Source organism: Eleginops maclovinus, chromosome 2 (genome assembly GCF_036324505.1).
Source record: "Eleginops maclovinus isolate JMC-PN-2008 ecotype Puerto Natales chromosome 2, JC_Emac_rtc_rv5, whole genome shotgun sequence".
Lineage (NCBI taxonomy): Eukaryota > Metazoa > Chordata > Actinopteri > Perciformes > Eleginopidae > Eleginops > Eleginops maclovinus.
The window spans coordinates 16,177,908-16,196,250 of record NC_086350.1 but is presented as its reverse complement, the minus strand read 5'-3'; the positions used below and the strand labels follow the sequence as shown (position 1 = coordinate 16,196,250).

The 18,343-nt window shown below is 39.1% G+C and overlaps 1 protein-coding gene, 1 long non-coding RNA gene and 1 other non-coding gene across 5 annotated transcripts; all 3 read right to left on the bottom strand.

Annotated features, from left to right (window-relative positions):
- Positions 1–4,639: 4,639 nt before the first annotated feature.
- On the bottom strand, positions 4,640–14,374 carry LOC134881296 (uncharacterized). Its single transcript, XR_010168032.1, has 4 exons — positions 14,191–14,374; positions 12,556–12,737; positions 10,448–10,753; positions 4,640–4,916 (listed from the first exon to the last, which is right to left on the bottom strand). It is a non-coding gene; the product is annotated as an uncharacterized LOC134881296 (long non-coding RNA).
- Positions 14,375–16,264: 1,890 nt separating this feature from the next.
- Positions 16,265–18,024, bottom strand: LOC134881278 (Golgi apparatus membrane protein TVP23 homolog A-like). Of its 3 annotated transcripts, none has more exons than XM_063908498.1 (7): positions 17,958–18,024; positions 17,739–17,821; positions 17,230–17,398; positions 17,023–17,112; positions 16,814–16,942; positions 16,594–16,716; positions 16,265–16,495 (listed from the first exon to the last, which is right to left on the bottom strand). In XM_063908498.1, exons 2-7 carry the CDS (start codon positions 17,816–17,818, stop codon positions 16,469–16,471), a joined length of 618 nt encoding a protein of 205 aa, XP_063764568.1. In that variant the 5' UTR covers positions 17,819–17,821; positions 17,958–18,024; the 3' UTR covers positions 16,265–16,468. The 3 variants fall into 3 exon arrangements, with proteins under 3 accessions (XP_063764568.1, XP_063764585.1, XP_063764576.1); XM_063908515.1 differs by having other exon boundaries at positions 17,254–17,398; XM_063908506.1 differs by having other exon boundaries at positions 17,917–18,021.
- A 206-nt stretch (positions 18,025–18,230) lies between these two features.
- Positions 18,231–18,303, bottom strand: trnar-ucg (transfer RNA arginine (anticodon UCG)). Its single transcript has one exon. It is a non-coding gene; the product is annotated as a tRNA-Arg (tRNA).
- Positions 18,304–18,343: the final 40 nt, after the last annotated feature.

The window sequence follows — 18,343 nt, the reverse complement described above, 5'->3', positions numbered from 1 at the left end:
TATACAGTAGACAGAAAGTGGAGATTTGCAAGCAAGGTAACAAAAAGGACAATAAGAATCAGACACACACACACAAACCTTATCAAGGTATCCTTGCTCACACACTCTTTGAAAGTATATACAGTCCAGTTTTATACTGGGAACAGGACATATTCCTTTACCTGCATATGCAGCACCAAACTCTATTTTTGATTTGTTTTAAATAACTCAACCTGGATCAACTGATTTAACCTGCTTCTCTTACCCATCAATAAATAAGAGCTTCTCAAAAGGCTACTGTGCTATATTCAGGTGAGCAGGTGACACATTTAAATAAACAAAAGGTGAAATTAATTTCAAGATAGAGTACAAAACTTCGTGCTTAAATAAAAATAGTTAAATAATTTCAGTAAGTTATTTTACTAACATAGTTTAAAAATAAGGCTTAACCTTTTTGTTTGTATTCACCTGTTTAAGTTTAAATTTGCTTGCATGTGTGGAGATCGTATTGAATTATGTATATTAGAGTCACTACACATGTGTCCTTTACCTAAAATCCTCTACATTATTGTCTGGATTGTGAAAGCTTGTTTTCACTTAACAATGCTACATGTGATTTAATTCATTTTCGTTATAACGCCTCAAGAAAATCATTGCAAAAGCTGTCGTTAAATAAAAACAGATATTTGTCTTTTTTATTTACGCCAAACGGTTATAGCGGAAATCAAGGGGCTGTAAACTGCAGTTTACTATTGCTCACACACACACACACACACACACACACACACACACACACACACACACACACACACACACACACACACACACACACACACACACACACACACACACACACACACTTTTATGTCTAACATAAACCGTTACATGAAAAGTGCTGTATCATTTTCGCATTATTTGTTATTTGTATATATTTGTGTGCCAACACATATTCCATGGCGAACCGTCAGGATTAAAAATGTTTTTAAAATCGTATTTACATGTGTTTCTTTATGTTAAATTCGTGTAATCACTTTACACCCCGAGACAATCAGTCTTGTGCCATGTGGCCCGTTATAAAGACTGATGCACCGGGTCGTGCAGGCTGGCTCTCAGAGGAGCTTCATACATTACACCGAGAGTCCATTAGCTGTATTACAGGCCGGGTGCCTGCACGCTGTATCCCGGTGTTACGCAACAATCAACCGAGGCACTTTGGCTGTAAACACTGACGTAAATCGTAAATGAAAAGGTGTAAATTAACATCCTGGAAACTTTAAAAAAATACGTGCAATAACGAGAAAATACACTTTTTTTCTAAATTAAAGACATAAGATTTAGTCATATTCAACATTTAAATGGAACATAAAAATATATTTGATAATGTAAAGAATGATCAAGTAGCAAATTAAATAGGTTAAAACAGTTTGTTGGAATTACTATTTATAATAGAATATAGATACCTTGAAATCCCAAACCAGAGGGTAAAAAAAAACTGAATGTTAACCCTTGTGGTTTTTAAAATGAGATTTTATTTTGAAATGATGGGGGTAATTCTCTTTTTGACATAAGAGAGGAGTCTGTTCAGAGATCAGTTTTGTACTTGGTGCTTTCCTTTTAGATCTTCCCACTTTGTTTTCCTTGTTGAGTATTCCTTGTTGGTTCCTTTTCTTAAAAAGCTATAATATGCTCGAAAATTATTTATTAAATTAAACATGTATGTTAACAATTAGCTCAATGAATAACTGTATTTGTCCTTATCTTTCTTTATTTAACGCTTGCGGGATTGTTGATTTCAGTCAATTTGAACTGAAAGATAATGCTATCTATTTGATTTCTAGAAACAAAAATCTTTTTTTACAGCTTTCCTTTCTCAAACTATTTGAGAAATCAAACATATTTTGGATTAAGATTCAGCTCCTAGGGGTAGGAACCAATTGATTATAAAGAGACCCGTACTCTTTGCACGGAGAAAGGGCCCCCTGTTGTCTCAAACCAGAGTGCAGGGGCCCAGAGGCAGGGCTGTGAGGACTGTGTGCTGCAGTAAATGGCTGCAGAGCATCTCCTCTGATGCGGCAGTGGTGTGGGTGGTGAGGAAGGACTTGTAGGATACATTAAATCAGTCTGATTAGGAGTTTTAGGCGAGGGCAAGGCTCAGGTCTGACTGAAAGGCTGCCGGGTAGCCCTTGAGTGATACTATTCACATCCTGGGAGAAAGGTCACTGTCAGAGGAGTTCACAGGCCCCATCTCCATTCTTATGCTAAAGGATCATATACATAGGCTCATTCACAGGCTGGAAAGGCATAAACAGCTTCTACCGACTTTCCCTCCAAAATGTTAGGATTCCTCATCTTGAGCTCTGAGGTCCTGCCGCTATGTTTCTCTCGCTTGTTAATTCAGAAGTATTTGATGTAAGATTATTGAACTAAAAGTCACCCCTTAAAGTTAATTTTCATCTGAACTATTCAAATGGTAAATAAAATTAAAAGTGTTGGTATTTTATATGGCATGATCTTTTTCTAGATTGGCTAAACTTTCCTCTCGAAATTAGACTTGACCAATTACTTAAAAATGGGTTTTCTTTTTTACTTCCCTCCATTAAAAGCTCCTTAAAAGTGAACCTACTGTTCCTTATCACCTTGTATCTGTTGTTCCAGTCACTCATTTTTCACTTGTAACCAGCTTTTATTGACTTCCTGTAAATGAACTTGTTTAGGCGTTTTCCTGTCCGTCCAGTGGTCAATGGGGAATTGCAGGAAATAGGCACTTAATTAGCGGCCCTTGACCTTTGGCTTCAGCTCCTGACCTCAGCGCCTCTCCAGCCTGTTAAAGGCCCTCTGGGGGACTATCCACATCTTGCCCCCTGAACCCCTGCTGACCTGTAGGGACTTCACCAACAGGTCCCTGACCAGCCGTCACTCCTCTCAGGACACTCATCAAAAAGCAATATTTAACGGACGAAGCCCATACAAGCAATTACTGCAGAAACACGGCAGGACACTGAAGCTGTCCTCAATATCCCGGGAGCTCTCTAACATTTATTTGCAACGAGAACAGAAAAACACAAACAAAAAGAATCAATGATGAAAATCACACCAGTGTAAACGTTTTTTACAAAATCAATTGAAACCTTTGGGCCATAGTTCCATCCCCCGTCTACACACGATGATTTCACTAATTGGTTTGCAGTCATCCAGAGGGGGGGGAACTAATCACGGAAATCAGCCGCAGTAGCTTTGGATGGATTGAAAATGTGCTGACTTCCGCATGACCCTCCATGTGTGAGGCATCCCCTGCTGCATGAGTGTGATTTTGGATTTAAGCAGACGGTGGTTTTACACTTTGTTCACTCTTATTTGAGAGAAACTCCTTAGTGTTTGGTGTATATAGTAATGAATAGTCTACCTTTATATGTGTGCTTCTGCAATAATCAGCAAAGTCCCTTTTATCTTAAACTCTCTCACATAAAGAGATGTTGGTACGTTTACCGTTTATTCATTTCAAATGCAAACGTGTTTTTTTTTGTGAATTGCACTACTGATTTTTTTTTAATTTATGGAGGCATTTCTAGAGTTTGTAGCTCCAACTCATACATTCAGCAGTCACTTACTTTAATATAGACAATGAGTTTTATTTACTAATTAATTAGATTATAAAATTGAAATGAAAGGCTTTAACTATATATAGACCTGATACTTCCTTTATTTAAAAAAAACGGCTTAATTCTGGACTCAGCTGTAAGTAAGACTGGTCTGTTTTTAGGTGATTTTTGTTGTTTCCAGATAGACACAAATAATCCCTTGATAACCCTGCATGTGTCCATCTGTTGTTTGACTCCGGACACAGATCAGTCGGACACTGATTGAGGTCCAATTGACACCAGGATGGCCTGTAATCCCCAAACCTGATTAATCATCCCATAGTGGGCAGTAATAGATGATAATTTAAACTAAAATAGACAGATACTTTTATCAAGATTTAAATTCTCTTTGAATTTTTTTTAGACAAAATGAAAAATGTGATTGTGTCATGCTATAAAATTGTTGCAGTTTAACTTTTAATGGTGAATAAAATATGAGGGGAATAAATGAAAGCTTATTATGTATTTTAATAGTGCATGTGCAGGGTCATTTTTGTCCACTGAGTTTTGTGGCTGATAACCCTTTCCCACACTGATCCCTCACACGTCCCTCTGTCTGCTTCTCCTGATTAAAACTTAATTGTGAGGACACTTAAACACGATCTTCACACACATTAACATGTGACTTAGAAATGTCCTGCAGAGATGACTCTTTAAAACATTGCCTATTTTAGATTTATTTTTTTAAAGATTAAAGACCAAATACTGTTGGAAATATTCTATGCTAAAATCACATATACTTATAACTGATATTTTATCTTATTTCTCCTAATTGATCACTAAAATAAATCCCCCTTTTTCCCCAAAAATAAGATAAACAAATATGATATACTGTATATGTTCATTATTTTTATTCCAAAGAACAATCAGAACAAAATCAAACAAACAATAAACTCTTTAAAATGACAGCAATGCGTTAAGATCATTTCAATTATCAGATCACTGTAGACATTTTTGGAACAATTCATTCAAATGATTCACTGTAAAATAAACATGCCCATAATGATAGTGAGAAGCAGGTAGAATGTTTTAAGTTTTTTTTATTTGCAATTAATCGGGTATCATCATGACAAATTGCACACACAACTTTAAAACAGACTTAAAATCATGGTAATTTTATGCATAGCAAGCATAAGCTGTGCATTTTAGGTATACAGTTCTTTAACATATCGTAAGACTCTCCCCTTTCAGGCGGCTTAATATCTGAAATCATATTGTGTCTCTGATGACTTCATCTTTGAGTTTGGTCCAGGATGTTCAGCAGCAGGTTCATAGGCTTGTAGTAGGTCCTGTCCCATCCTGGAGAAAAACATAAGCGGGAATTATGAGTGACAGATCAAAGAGTTGTTTACCAAAACAATAGTAAATGTCTCCAGGAAAACAAACCAACAAAATAAAATATATTTTACATAAAAAAATATCATTAAAGAACAAAACAGACCATAAAAAGCACTGCCATACAAAATTGAATCTATGGTGATGTGTCTAGTATGAAAACGGTAATAATCATTCTGAAATCTTTTGTTTGGTTTTTTGAAAATGCTGATGTGTATTGTTTAACACTGAATTTGTTGTTGTGCATTTGTTTTTAGTTTTGGAGATCAGAAATTGTAGGCAGTGTTTCACAAAAACAAACTTCCTTTTCATGCCCTGTAGAAATAGGCCCCTGCTCTCTGCGTGTTGTTCTTCTCTCCCATTTTCAGGATGTGTGCACGGAGGGATCTTAAGGCTTTTATCCCCACAGGGAGCCAGCCCCAACTCTTTCTCTGTCAATTTTCACCCACTCCCCAATTCAGACAAGCCTTTTCTCCCACCAACCCCACAATGAAGGATTTGTCCCCGTTCTCTTTGTCCACCTCTGATATCTTTTTTTGACTGCTCCCTCTCTGCAGACAGCATGCAGCGTATTCAAATACACACTCTTTTATTCCTGAGACCCCTCCCCTTAATGAATGCAACCTTAAATGAGGACACACTTGCACACATTTACAGAGAGGGCATGGAAACATGCACATATTACAATCACTGGATTTGCATGCTGTCTCTGACACGCACTCACTAAAACATCAAACACTGACAATTTAGAAATACGCAGACAAATATATTCCCAAATGATAAAACTGTTTACTCTTATATTTTTCTTCACATGCAGTTTATCCAGACAGAGTGACTAGAGAAAATATGAGACGAGAGTGTAGGTGTTTGCCACAGAAAAATGTATTCTAGTTTTAGAATTGAGTTGTACTTTTTCTTATTTTTTGTGGTAAAAAACTATTTTTCTGAAAAGCGTTGTTTAACCTTACTAATTGTATAGTGTTTTCTAAGCCCATAAGTCAAGATCACCAACACACACGCGCGCACACACAAACACACACACACACACACACACACACAAACACACACACACAATGCGCGTTCAGATGTGTGGGATGAGGTTGAAAAATGAGACACAAATGGCATAACACAATAGTGGGTCTGAACTGAGGAAGAGGTGCAGACTGGTAAAGTGTCACTCTAACGGCTGGATGAATTATAATGGTGTCTGATGAACATAAAGCGTTCTCTCACAGCTAACATTCCCAAGCTGGCCCGTGCCATCTGTGAGCATGTGTGAAAGGGTTCGAGTCCGTTTGTGTGTGTGTGTGTGTGTGTGTGTGTGTGTGTGTGTGTGTGTGTGGTGGGGGGTTGACGTCTGCTGGACAGCTCTGACAGTTCGGCCTTTTCAGTCAAACATTACTGAGCCGGTCGGCCTCTTTCCCATAGCAACCCTTACAGAGGTCAAAGGCTATGTACCTCCATCCACCACCACCTCCTCCTCCTCCTTCTCCAGGGTGGCCACAGACAGAGCTGCTACACCCATGAACTTGAACTTGATTTCTGACTGAGTGATGGAGTCGTATACTTGAAAAAACTGAAACGTTGACTTTAATTAAATGTATTGTGTCAACAAATGTTACATAACAGTGTTAGGTTAATTAATAATATTAAGTTGAACCTAATATACATAATATATTTTATTAAAGTCAGTTCAGTTTTTCAGTGTATACATCTGACTTTTTTCTAACTTCTCCCTCTTTTAACCCTTTACACTGGTATCCAATTCACAAACTGTACCAGTAGAATAAGGAAAGGAGTAAAAATGAGGTCACACCAAGGATTCCCCTTAATACTCCTCATTCTCATCTTCTCCTGATGTGATTACAAAGGCCGCTGTATTAAAGGCTCAGTCACCTAATTCTCCTCTACTTTCATTGGAGCATACAGGACCCCTACTCAGGGACACCACAGCCAACAGACATAATCTGAAAAGCCTGGGATGTAGAAACTTCTCTCCATCTTCCTCTAAGATACTTAATGTCAGGCTTTGTGCTAGATTAGTCTCGGACAAAGTTGCATTAAAACACACCAGATGAGCCTCGCTTGACCCACATTGGACTCCAGCCAACACTATGGGCGGTGGGTGAGCCGGGCTTTATACATCACAGCAGAGCCGTTAAAACATCAATAGTGTCTACACATAGTGAGGAGGACCCTAAGAGGTAACCCAGGAGCTATATAGTATTAACATTTGTATCTACTATGGCTACGCTGCTTCACCCACACAGAATTGAAAGTGGGTGGCAGCTACTGTCACTTTATCATGTCACATATTATAATTCCCTTGTACTGAGAACCTCACATAGCAAAAAAGCAATTCATAGCTAATAATGGATAACAGAGGAGAAAAGGAAGAAGGAAAGGAAAGTAATCATCTATATTCTGTCAGTATCTGGAGGGGGAAAACATTTCTCAGTTTTTAAGGTATAAGAAGATGTTGAAGAATGATTCAGTAAGTTTCTGTGTCTATAGGGTGCGAACTCAGGGATGTCTACATCCTAAATCCTCCTGACATGGTGTCAAAGCCGCTGACCTCACTGTCCAGACAATCTTGATTGAAAACTATTTTCTGTTTCAGAGTAGATTAAAACCAGACGCTTAATCAGTTTCACCAAAGTGTTTATGAAGACAACGCAAAATCACATTAAGCTCATCCTGATATTTTAATTGATTTAATCTGATGCAACCTGCGTATTGCAATTAATCTGAATTACAGATAGTAATATGAAAAAAAGTCTGTGCATGTGACTAATTTTTACATCCTCCAAATACAATAAATAGTAATTGTTCTTCTAGCAGGCGTAGTGAAGACGAATACATTTTCCTCACGGATTTCCTTCAGTCACCGCCTCTCTTTGACCATGCTTTCTCTGTCGACTGCCGCAGCTATCACATACAGTTGCAAACCAACCTCCCCCTTACTCTTTTTCCACACGCACGCACGCACGCGTGTGCACACACACACACACACACACACACACACACACACACACACTCCTTCCAGGTTATATATTTAGAATGGCAATGCACAAGCTAACAGAAGCTCAGAAAACGCGGAGGTAACACTGGTGTCTCAAACATGGCTGCCCATGTGCTACACCTGCCTCTCGTGCCTCCTCTACATACGCATATATTATTCGTCTCCATTGTCTTTAACCCTTTCTTGATAAGCCAATTTGTCCCCCTTGCCCCTTTGTTTTGTTTAAGGTACTATGCAGATCTGAAATAGAAACATAGCATAGCAAATTACAGTATCTCCAAGATGACTTTCTCTGGTTCACCTTGCTTTCTCCCTTCTGACAAATCTGCCCGAAGCTATGCGCTGTATAGTATATCACAGATGAGCAGCGCAAATGCAATTATAAAGACAGCTCTGAGTCTTTTACATGAATAAAAAGAGGGAATAATCTTTTGACATGTGGGCTGAGCATGCCTTACATATTGTGTGGAGGCACATGTACAGTACGAGGATCATTAATAATCATTATCCACGGGGTTACATCATTCAGCTTGTTAGGCACACCCATCGCCTTAGCTGAGTCATTCTCGGCGATATACAACTGTCGTGGGAGATTTTCTTGAAGGCTGTCTTTTCTTACCATGTGAATCTACATACAAATATGTAGATTGTGATTGCATGAAGGACAAATCTTATCCAGCTGCTAAATTGAGCATAGATAAAGAATTGCATGTTGGATGACGGGCCCACTGGATAAAATGCAATCTGGTTCTCCCTGTGTAAAATGTAAAAAGAGTACACCTTTGTGCTGCTGATAAGTCTTCACTTCATGTGTTTTATAGAATGTAATGGCAAGGTGTGATCCGCGTGTGACAGGCTTGAGCATCTATATGCATATCATGTATGAATGCATCTCTAATGCCAGTGAATCCTTCAGCATCTACATGCCTTTCAGACATGCAGAGGAGGCTGAATAGACTAATGAACAGTCAGGTGGCACTCCAGGGCCTGGACTACCACCCCCCCATCACACACATATCAAACACACATACACTTGCTCACACATTAAAACTCAGCGGCTCGCCCGACCCCGGTGATCCGCGCGACAGTCTAATGTCTCAGGCATCTGCTCATGTCTAGTCTGGAGGGCCTTTCCCACCCTGCCCCCCAGCACAGGCCCGCTGCAGCACCAGCTCCCACAATGGTGGGAACGCAGGCCTTTACGGAGGGCGGAGGTGGGGGTGGGGATGGGGGACTAAACAGCTATTGAGAGGGGAAAGAGCGAGAGAGCGGGGCTGAATGATAATGTGAAAACGCACGGCACTGTTCATTAACACACAGGCACTGCAGCTGCACATGTTGGCCCTGGACACACATGCTCACGTGTCTCATTTTTCTGCTTCAGGTTGCAGCCAGAGCCACCAGGGTTACAGAGCAGCTCCGCGCCACGATAAACAGCGTTCCCAGGATCTGTGTGTGTGTGGGTGTGTGTGTGTGGTTGTGAGAAAGAGAAGTTACAGGGGTAGTAGTGGTGATAGTAGTGGTGGAGATTTGGAGCTTTGATATTTGGCGGTATGGAAGAATAGGAAAAAGAATTGTACATCCTAATGTTGAACATTTTTAGTTTGTGTGTACAGGTTCTTACCTACGTGTGCAGCATTGGAAAATAGTTATATTGCCTTTAAACTGAGATAGTTATCAATAAAATAAAATGTTAAGGGCTGAATGCATAAGTAACCTGAAGCCCAATACTATAACCAGTGGAAAGTGTTTCAAAAAAGCCATTTGAATGGCTCTGGTGAACACAATTTTATAAATATAGTAAACCGCTGGTATTCAGTGCTGATATTGGCACAGATGAAGAACTGCTACGTGAGCAAGTATCTTAGTCATAAAGTGAACATAATCCAAAATTGTAATGGTTCTACTTTTAAAAACAATAATGCTTTTTAGTGAATTGGAATATTCCGTCTATCCCCTCAGACTTAACCTAAAGGGGCATACAATTTAGATAGTTTGGATGCTGTACTAAATATCCTAATGTTTCTAATAATAAAAGCATTTTTGTTTGGATTAATCAACGTGCTTTGCCGTGTGGAAACATGACATACACTGCTGCCTGGTGTGCATTGGGGAGTAAAGAAGCACCATGACGAGAGAGGATGGCAGGTTTCCTTCAACCAGTGCCAGCTCATTAATTTTGTTTGCTACCTAGCCACCCCCCCCCTCCCTTTCCCATTCCCACCATCAACTACCACCCTTCCTCACCCACCTCCCCCTTCACATCAACCCTTAACTGCTAATTAGCAGGAGCAAAAGATAGAAGAGAGAAGGGAGAGGCCATGTGTGACTGTGGAGGAAATGGGAAACTCTTCTTCTTCTTTCCCTCGTCCTTCCTCCTGCCCCCTTCCCCCATCACACAATCACACCCCCACCTCCTGCCCACCACCATCATCATCACTGGTACCCAACAGAAAACCATAATGCAGCTCACCTCGTATGCCAGCCCAGCCATTTTAGGTTTTGCGGCAACGTTTCTTAAGATGGCTCCTCTGAGCACGCCCATACTCCAGGGATCTGGCAGGCTCTTTGTCCGTCTCCTGGCACGGGCAAAGTGTCCCCCGTTGGCAGTGCAGATGGCATTAGAGGCTCTTGGGCAAAAAGGGTGAGGAGTGGAGGAGGGGAGAGGAGGAGGTGGCAATTCCGGACCGACCGTTTTTTCTCTCTCTTCGTTTTCTTTTAACGATGGTTTGCCTTCTTTTCAGGAAGCAGCATTCATTCAATGTTGTTAATCGGAAGTCTGTAGCAAGAGCAGATGGAGGAGAGAAAACAGAGGAATGACACATGAAAAGAACAGTCAGCACTTTGACTTTTCAGTATAGCTAAACAGCTAGCAAAACAATTACTTCATTTATTTATTCAAACCACCAGCACTCTATTTGTGTACTGAATAGTGGTAAGAAGTTATTACAACTTTTAAAATCTCTAACTTGCTTTCCTATTCTCAGTGCAGCACCCTTGTTTGTGTGTATGTACATGAGTGTTTATACAATAACAGCACAAAAAGAATCATTTGCATTAAACATGTACCCAGGATGGAACAAGAATGGCTTTGGACCATCCCATAAATAAAGCTTCAAGTGTTTCTACTCCCATTCATTAAGGAGGCGCACCATGCTGACACGCTACCTATAACAGGCAAAGACTCGGACCACGGCCTTTTCACATATCCAATATCTCGCTGTGAAACGAAGCAATTAGCCCGGTTTGACAGTGAGCTGTACTGCAATAGGTAGTTAAGAGAGTGAATGAAAACTCATCTTACTTTCGTGCTCTTTAGGCTTTAGTGGCATTCTCCGGGCTGAGCGTATGCACTGCACAGTGCTCAAGTACCAAGTTAAAAAGTTCAGCTCCTGTCTACAGGATGGCCTTGGCCTTCTCATTGAGGCAAGACACAATGTATCCCAAAGGCTCCAAGATTAGCTACGGCTTTAAATACAGACGCCAAGTGTTTTTTTTAACCCTGTGTGTGTAGGTAGCTACACCACTCAACTGCATCATTAGCAGTCTTAGAGACATTAGTACCTGGACAAAGCATAGCCTTCCTTTTGTTTTTAACAAAAACGTGAAATGTAAATGTATCCTAAATGGAAAAATCTCATTATAAAAAAGCAGTATACTGTAAAATACCAAATATAGGAGAATCTGCTTCCTGAACTTAGAAATATTGACTTTGAAGGGCTACCTACTGTGCGACTCCCAAAGCAGAAACTTCCAGGGCTCAGAGAAACCCTGGAGGACTATGGCTTTACTGTTTTTCTCTTGTCACGTGTCACAGTCGAAAAAGCCCAGGTGTAAATAATAGAATTAATGATGGCTGAATCCCATTTACATGTAGCTGCTTCAGTTTCAGTGTCCTGTTGTAACCATCATGACTTACTGGGGCATTTAAATAGAAAAGAGCCACTGTTAATCTTAAGAGTTAAACCCGTGCTTTTTGTAATATGGCAAGTCAAATTGTCTGCTGTGAAAGAAAGCTTATTGAGACCTAAAATTGCTCTCTTGCATTAAAAATAATTGTTATCCACTCAATAAAAAAAAAATGTTTAAAATGAAGAAGGTTTTGTTGTCTGTGGATTTAAGTAGTTCCCCTTCACCCACTGGAGCGCCCTGTTTAACATTCAGCACCATGCTGTAGAAAACTGAATGGAAAGCCACCGCAACCTTAAAACAGGGCCAGTTATTGACTAAGGCCCTTCAGTTCAGCTGCTATACTGAATCCTTATGATAAGGGAAATAAAATAAATGTGAAAAAAAACTCTGTTAACAAAGTAAAAATTAAGAATGTGCAATTTTTTTGCATTTTGTCTCAATATTGTGTCAAAGATATTATGTTTTTCTTAAAAAGAGCCCATCCTCAAGTCAAAGTAAAGGTGCACAATTAACATGTTTTTTACTCCAAAGATGAAGCTTTACAAACTAAAAAAATGACCGATTCATCTGCCATAGAAGTTGATTATGAAAGGGCTAAAGACAGTATTATGCTATTTATATATACGCTATGTTTTGATCAAAAACGTCAAAGCAAAACTATTTCCTTACCTTTTTGAGATGAAAGCCTGAATGACCTTTTTTTCGCGAATAAACTTGTCATGGAAGTCATTTCTACTTTCGGTTATCTAGCTTTATGACAGGTATTTAACTCATACAGCTAGATAACCAAAGACAGAAACAGAGCCCCTCTCACACTCTCGTGCTGTAGCCCGACGTCATGCTGATTTGATCTGGAAGGAGGATGGAAATGGATTAGAAGGCCTTAAATATTTTAAAACACAAGAAGGCTTTTTTTTCTTCTTTTTTCAATTACGCACGGAGAATAGCAGAATTGCAACAAAAAAAAAGAAAGAAACGAGGATAGTTTGACCAGATATGTTAAACATTTATGATAACACATACTGTGTTGGTTTACGAAGCTACAAACTAAATCGTTCTGCCGTCAAATATTCCTGTGATGAATAACGAGTCTCGTAGAAGGCCTGCTTAATGTTTTAGTGAGGTCATTCTTAATCGTTTCAATTGTTGGTTAAATTATAAAGCCTCATTAAAAAACACAATATCTTACTTTATGCTTTAGTGAAAAATAAAAACACGAATTTGTACAGGCCTAAGTCAATGAGTGGGAGGCCCTTTGCATTAGCATTTCTTGCAATTAACATTATTTCTATAAGAAATCGGACATAATAGAATATTTCATCATTTACAAAGAGTCCTATGTGTATGCCTATAAACTCCGGAGAGACTTTAATAATCTAGTTTAAACTGGCAAAAGACCCATTTGAAATACAACCAGGTCACATTTCACGTGTTCAGTTGCATTCGAAAAAGATCACCTTTAGAATATACACTCATAAATGAAATTGGAAGGACATGGCTGTATTCTGAACATCTATTATTTAAAGATATTTACTTTTACACGATGTATTTTTAATTTAAGACAACATTAAGACTGTCTGGAAACAAAAAAAATAATGATTTGTGCTATTTCACAATGACCAATTGTTGTAAAATCATAACCTTTACACCTTAAAGCATGTAGCTATACATTTGAACAGGTATAATAGCTGTATCTGCAGAATATTGTACCTGAAAAGTCTGTGCGACCGCATGACCATGAACCCGAGACAGCGTTAAAGAAGCATTTGTTTGATGCAGCAGATTGACTGATACCGAGATTCACAGCTGAGGCTTTAAAACAATCTAACTATGAATTCAGCTGGGTTTTAAGATGCTTCATTTCTTGGGTGTTCCCGGGGGCAAAGAATCCCCTACTTTTAATGAGAGTTGCAATTGGCCTACTTCTAAAACTAGACTATTTCACACCACTACAATTATCCGCAAAAGCTATTAAAGAAACCAATTTGTGACTGATCATAATATTAGACCGAGGAAGCGTGGTGTCATATTCAAGCACTTGGAAGAACAAGGGGTTTTGTCTGGTTGGGGACCAAAGACGTACCTAATTTTAAATGAAAATCAAGGGCGTTTGTGGTAGTGGTTGAATATTATGCCATCACGTTAAAAAACAAACAAAAGGTAAACTGAACATGCATGTCATGTTTCCCTAGATGTTCCGCATAAATGACACATGGACACGGCATGAGAACAGGTTGAAAGCACGTAAAATTATAGACGTACGTTAAAAATAGCCTACTGTGTATTTCCAGACGCGTTTCTTACCTGATTGAGACGTAACGCAGACTCTGGAGAGAAATGTCCTCAACTTTAGGTCGTTACGAATTTTCCTGATGATTTTCTCTGCGTTTACATCGGGCCCATGTAGAGAGTGAGCGCTGCTACTCTCAGGTGAGTGCGGTTTCATCCTCAATCCTCCAGCTTCTGCCTCTCCTCCAGTCTGCGCGCTTCCTCTACTCGCTCCGCACTGACGTCATGCCAGGAGCAGGGCGGCGTGTTGACCAATCACAGAGCACCAAAGAAAGCTTGAGATCTACAAGACGTCTCACTCCTCACAGTTTTCTACCGCTTTTTGATTATTTCTTCACCAACACAACTTCTACTACTACTTCTACTACTATACTACTACTACTACTACTACTACTACTACTACTACTACTACTACTACTACTACTACTACTACTACTACTAATAATAATAATAATAATAATAATAACAATAATAATAATAATATTAATAATAATAGTGATACATTTGTTCAATATTAAATGTAGTGACTTTTTGTAGCTTTTGAAAATGTTGAGTTTGCCCAATCATCATCAACATTCTAAATGTTCAAATTTAAATTTAAATGTTTTATTTTACTTTACAACTTTGAGGAATTTCTTTTGAAAATGTTACTGGGAAACAGCATCACGTCAAATTTCCAACAGTAGCTGTATCAAGTATCAGCAAATTGATTTTTTGTTTATTCAGATTTTCATTAGTAAAGTAATTGTCCTAATGTTGCCCCACTGCCTCCAGTATATACACAGGTAAAATAAGATTGGCAAATTCAAAAGTATCAATTTTGGCTCCATCCAATGTAATGGTAATACAATAATAAAAAAAAACATCTGGTGGCAGAGGCATGCAAATGTTACTAGCTTTGATCGATATTTAGTTCTGATAGTGGAACATACTCTGTACATGGCATAGAGTACAAGTAGCCTATGCTCTTTTAAGTTTAGAAAAGTCAGCTCAAAAAGATGGATTTTCGCCCTTTACACAATTCACAGGGTTCCAAAGACTAGAGGCAGGCAGCTGTGAGTCGCTCGACAAATAAAAGATCTTTGAAGTCTAGCCTTTTGTATGTAGTTTGAGAGCACAGGGGCCACGCTATTTAATAGTCTCTGGGGCCACAGCCAAGTATAAACATTTCCCTCCAAATCTGGACGGTCAGGGCAAAAAAAGAGTTTCAAATGTTTAGAAACCTCAGTGGAACCGAATAAAAATGGATAAAAGACATACCGTGACTTTTAGCTACAAATAGTTGCAAAGGCACAACAATTAGTTATGCTAATATTTAATTTGAATAAGGCATAAAGAGCTCGTTTGTTCAGAGATTTATATGGTTGGATTATTTATGAGACTTCCACAGCATTTCAGTTTAGAAATAGGTTACAATACATTCGCTAACAGTTGTTATTAATGACAACTGTTAGGTTAAAAGAAATAAATACATATATAACAATATGGTAACACTGAAGTCTGGTTGAAGGAGGACTCCATGATGACCTCCTTCTCTCTTTTTAGAGGAAAAGGAGCATATTGTTTTTTTTAAAAACATTTTTGTTGATGTTGTTTGTGCTTAAAGCTGCATTGAGTGAAAGACTCCACACCCACAACAAAGCTATGATACACGAACGCCTTAAAGACAACTAAGCAATATTTTTTTGGAGGTGTTGGAATTGGACTTGATCAACCAAGTATCTTGATTGTTTTCTGAATTAAATACACTTTTGAGTTAGATATTAATCTGCATTAATGCATTAAATGTACTAATAAGTACATTTTATTTATTAACTGAATAAAAATGATAACTTATAGTCCAAAATTGTTTAAATTAACTGATCCCTATGTGATTTTAAATTATTTTTGAATACGTTTTTTTTACAGTTCAAGCATGATTAACATTCATAATATGACACATGACATGCATATAACAATATAATCTAGACAACTATATTAAATGATGTTCTACTTCTTTGCAATGAATTTACAGATATGTGAACCAGCAACAATAAAGTAGGAAAGTATTTTAAAATTAACTTTCTTTTATTGACATAATTGCCAGACTGATCCATGGGCATCATGTGAAGTGAACAGTCAGCTGCATAAGTCATGCACAAGGCACACAGCCATTCAAGTAGATGCAGTTTGTGGGAACTTTGGAGATAAGGCAGCTCTCATCTCTCTCTTTCTCCCACTCGCTAACACAATCAAAGACACACTCATTTAAAAACACAAAAACACAGAGAGGCTGTATGGGCCGAGGTATTCTTCACAGTATTCCGAAGATGATGTCTGGCTGGAAGAGGATACATTATTAGTGAGTTTATGTTCATTTTTAATGAGCTTTGAGATGTTGAAAATGTTTCATGCTAAATGCTGCAGTCAGCCACTCACACGCTGCAGGAGGTGCTGCCCCGTGAAAGAGTCTGCAGGCTGGCCATCCTCTCCCACTGCCTTGCAGCGGAGGTAACCATAGAGATTGGCCGCTTGCAGAGAAACACTAGCTACCACAAGTGACTGGGGAAGACAGACGATGATGCATTTAAAGAGGGGCATTATGTGATGTGCCTCTACTACATATGCAGGGCATGCACACAAGCAACCTGTGTCTCACCAGCCATTTAATCTTCAGGGAGAACAGGGAGGTGAAGAAGAAAAATATCCATATGAGAGGGCAGATGATGAGACCCAGCCAAAATATCCTGGCCTCTGCTTCTGTCCCTATGTTATTGCCACGGGAGGCCTGCGCACACACATTTAAATGTTCAAAGGTTCAAAAAATGTTTTTCTGCATTCTACTCAAAATGGCACACAATATCTTACTTTTTTGGCTTCAAACACCCAGAGGCTTTTTCCATCGTCGTCAATCTGATTCCACCAGCGAAGGCCAACCAGCAGCCTACCAGTCACATTCTGAAACACAGGACAAATGTGAGAGAAATCTGAGAGGCGAAAGCAAGGGATGAAACAGTACTGAAGTGTACAAGAGTGAAAGGAAGGGGTTAGGCATAGGGAAAATAGGGGAATTACCTGTGGACCTGCACAACCTCTCACCTTAACAGACCAGAAGTCAAAGGAGAGCAGAGTGATGATCAGCACAAAACATGATGCAAAGTTCTCGCTGATCAAGTCACAGAGAAGATAGGCAACAATGGCAACCACCCGGAAGAACAAGTGGAAAAAGGAGGCAAGAGGGTGTCTGAAAAGAAGTTTCAGGATGAGAAACGATGAAGAGCCTGTACATGCCAATGAATTGTAGCTAGCTGAGATCGTTTCTGCTGTAGGAAAGATGCACCAATTATTAGGAATATAGGGGCAAAAGACTATATTTTTAACAGATTACTATTGTTAACATTAAATCAAATCGTATAAAAGCTAACAAAACAAAATTGCCACACTGACGGCTACTGGAATATATAGATTTACTGTCTAATTTAGTTAACACATTTAAAACAGTACTGTGGGCAAGACAAATAAGTTAATGTAGCCTAATAATGTACAATTTATTATTGCAATAGTAAACATCCACCGCAGTGCACCTTATGACTGCGCTTCTCCTCTCCCTCTCCTGCTCGTCAGCAGCAAAGTCCAGCTCAACATCCTCTGTGTCATCCGCCATCCTCTGACAAGCAATGACAACACACAACAAGATGTTATCATCATATTTTATACAATGCAAACAAACAGAACACACATTTAGAGCTAGACAGGAAATACCTATATTCATGGTCTTCGATGTGTAATTGAAAGCGAAATACCTTTTGGGGCAATGCGTAGGCTAGCTGGGGCTTGAATGAAGCCAGGTGTTACAGTGAAATAAGACCGACACCAACACACTGCCTCCTCAGTGACAACATCCACATCAGGGAGTTTGACATAAAATTGTTCCCGGGTAAGAAATAATCTGCTGGATTTGCGACCACATGTATGCCCGTTGCGTAGCAGTTAAAAACAGCTTTATGTTTACAACATAACAGATTACCAAAGGAGAAATGCGACGAAACACGGCAATCTACATACATCTAAAAATGCGACCGCGGCAGGACTCGAACCTGCAATCTTCTGATTCGAAGTCAGACGCCTTATCCATTAGGCCACGCGGCCACGTTGTGACCATAGTGAGACCTTCTTCCATATTTATAGA

Excerpts from the sequence above, each read along its gene's own strand:
- LOC134881278 (XM_063908498.1), bottom strand. The coding sequence starts at position 17,818 with ATGGCGGATGACACAGAGGATGTTGAGCTGGACTTTGCTGCTGACGAG. Across the intron at positions 16,943-17,022 it reads GGGTGTTTGAAGCCAAAAAA|GCCTCCCGTGGCAATAACAT; the intron begins GTAAGATATTGT and ends GTGTGTGCGCAG. Across the intron at positions 16,496-16,593 it reads GGCAGCACCTCCTGCAGCGT|CCAGACATCATCTTCGGAAT; the intron begins GTGAGTGGCTGA and ends ATCCTCTTCCAG.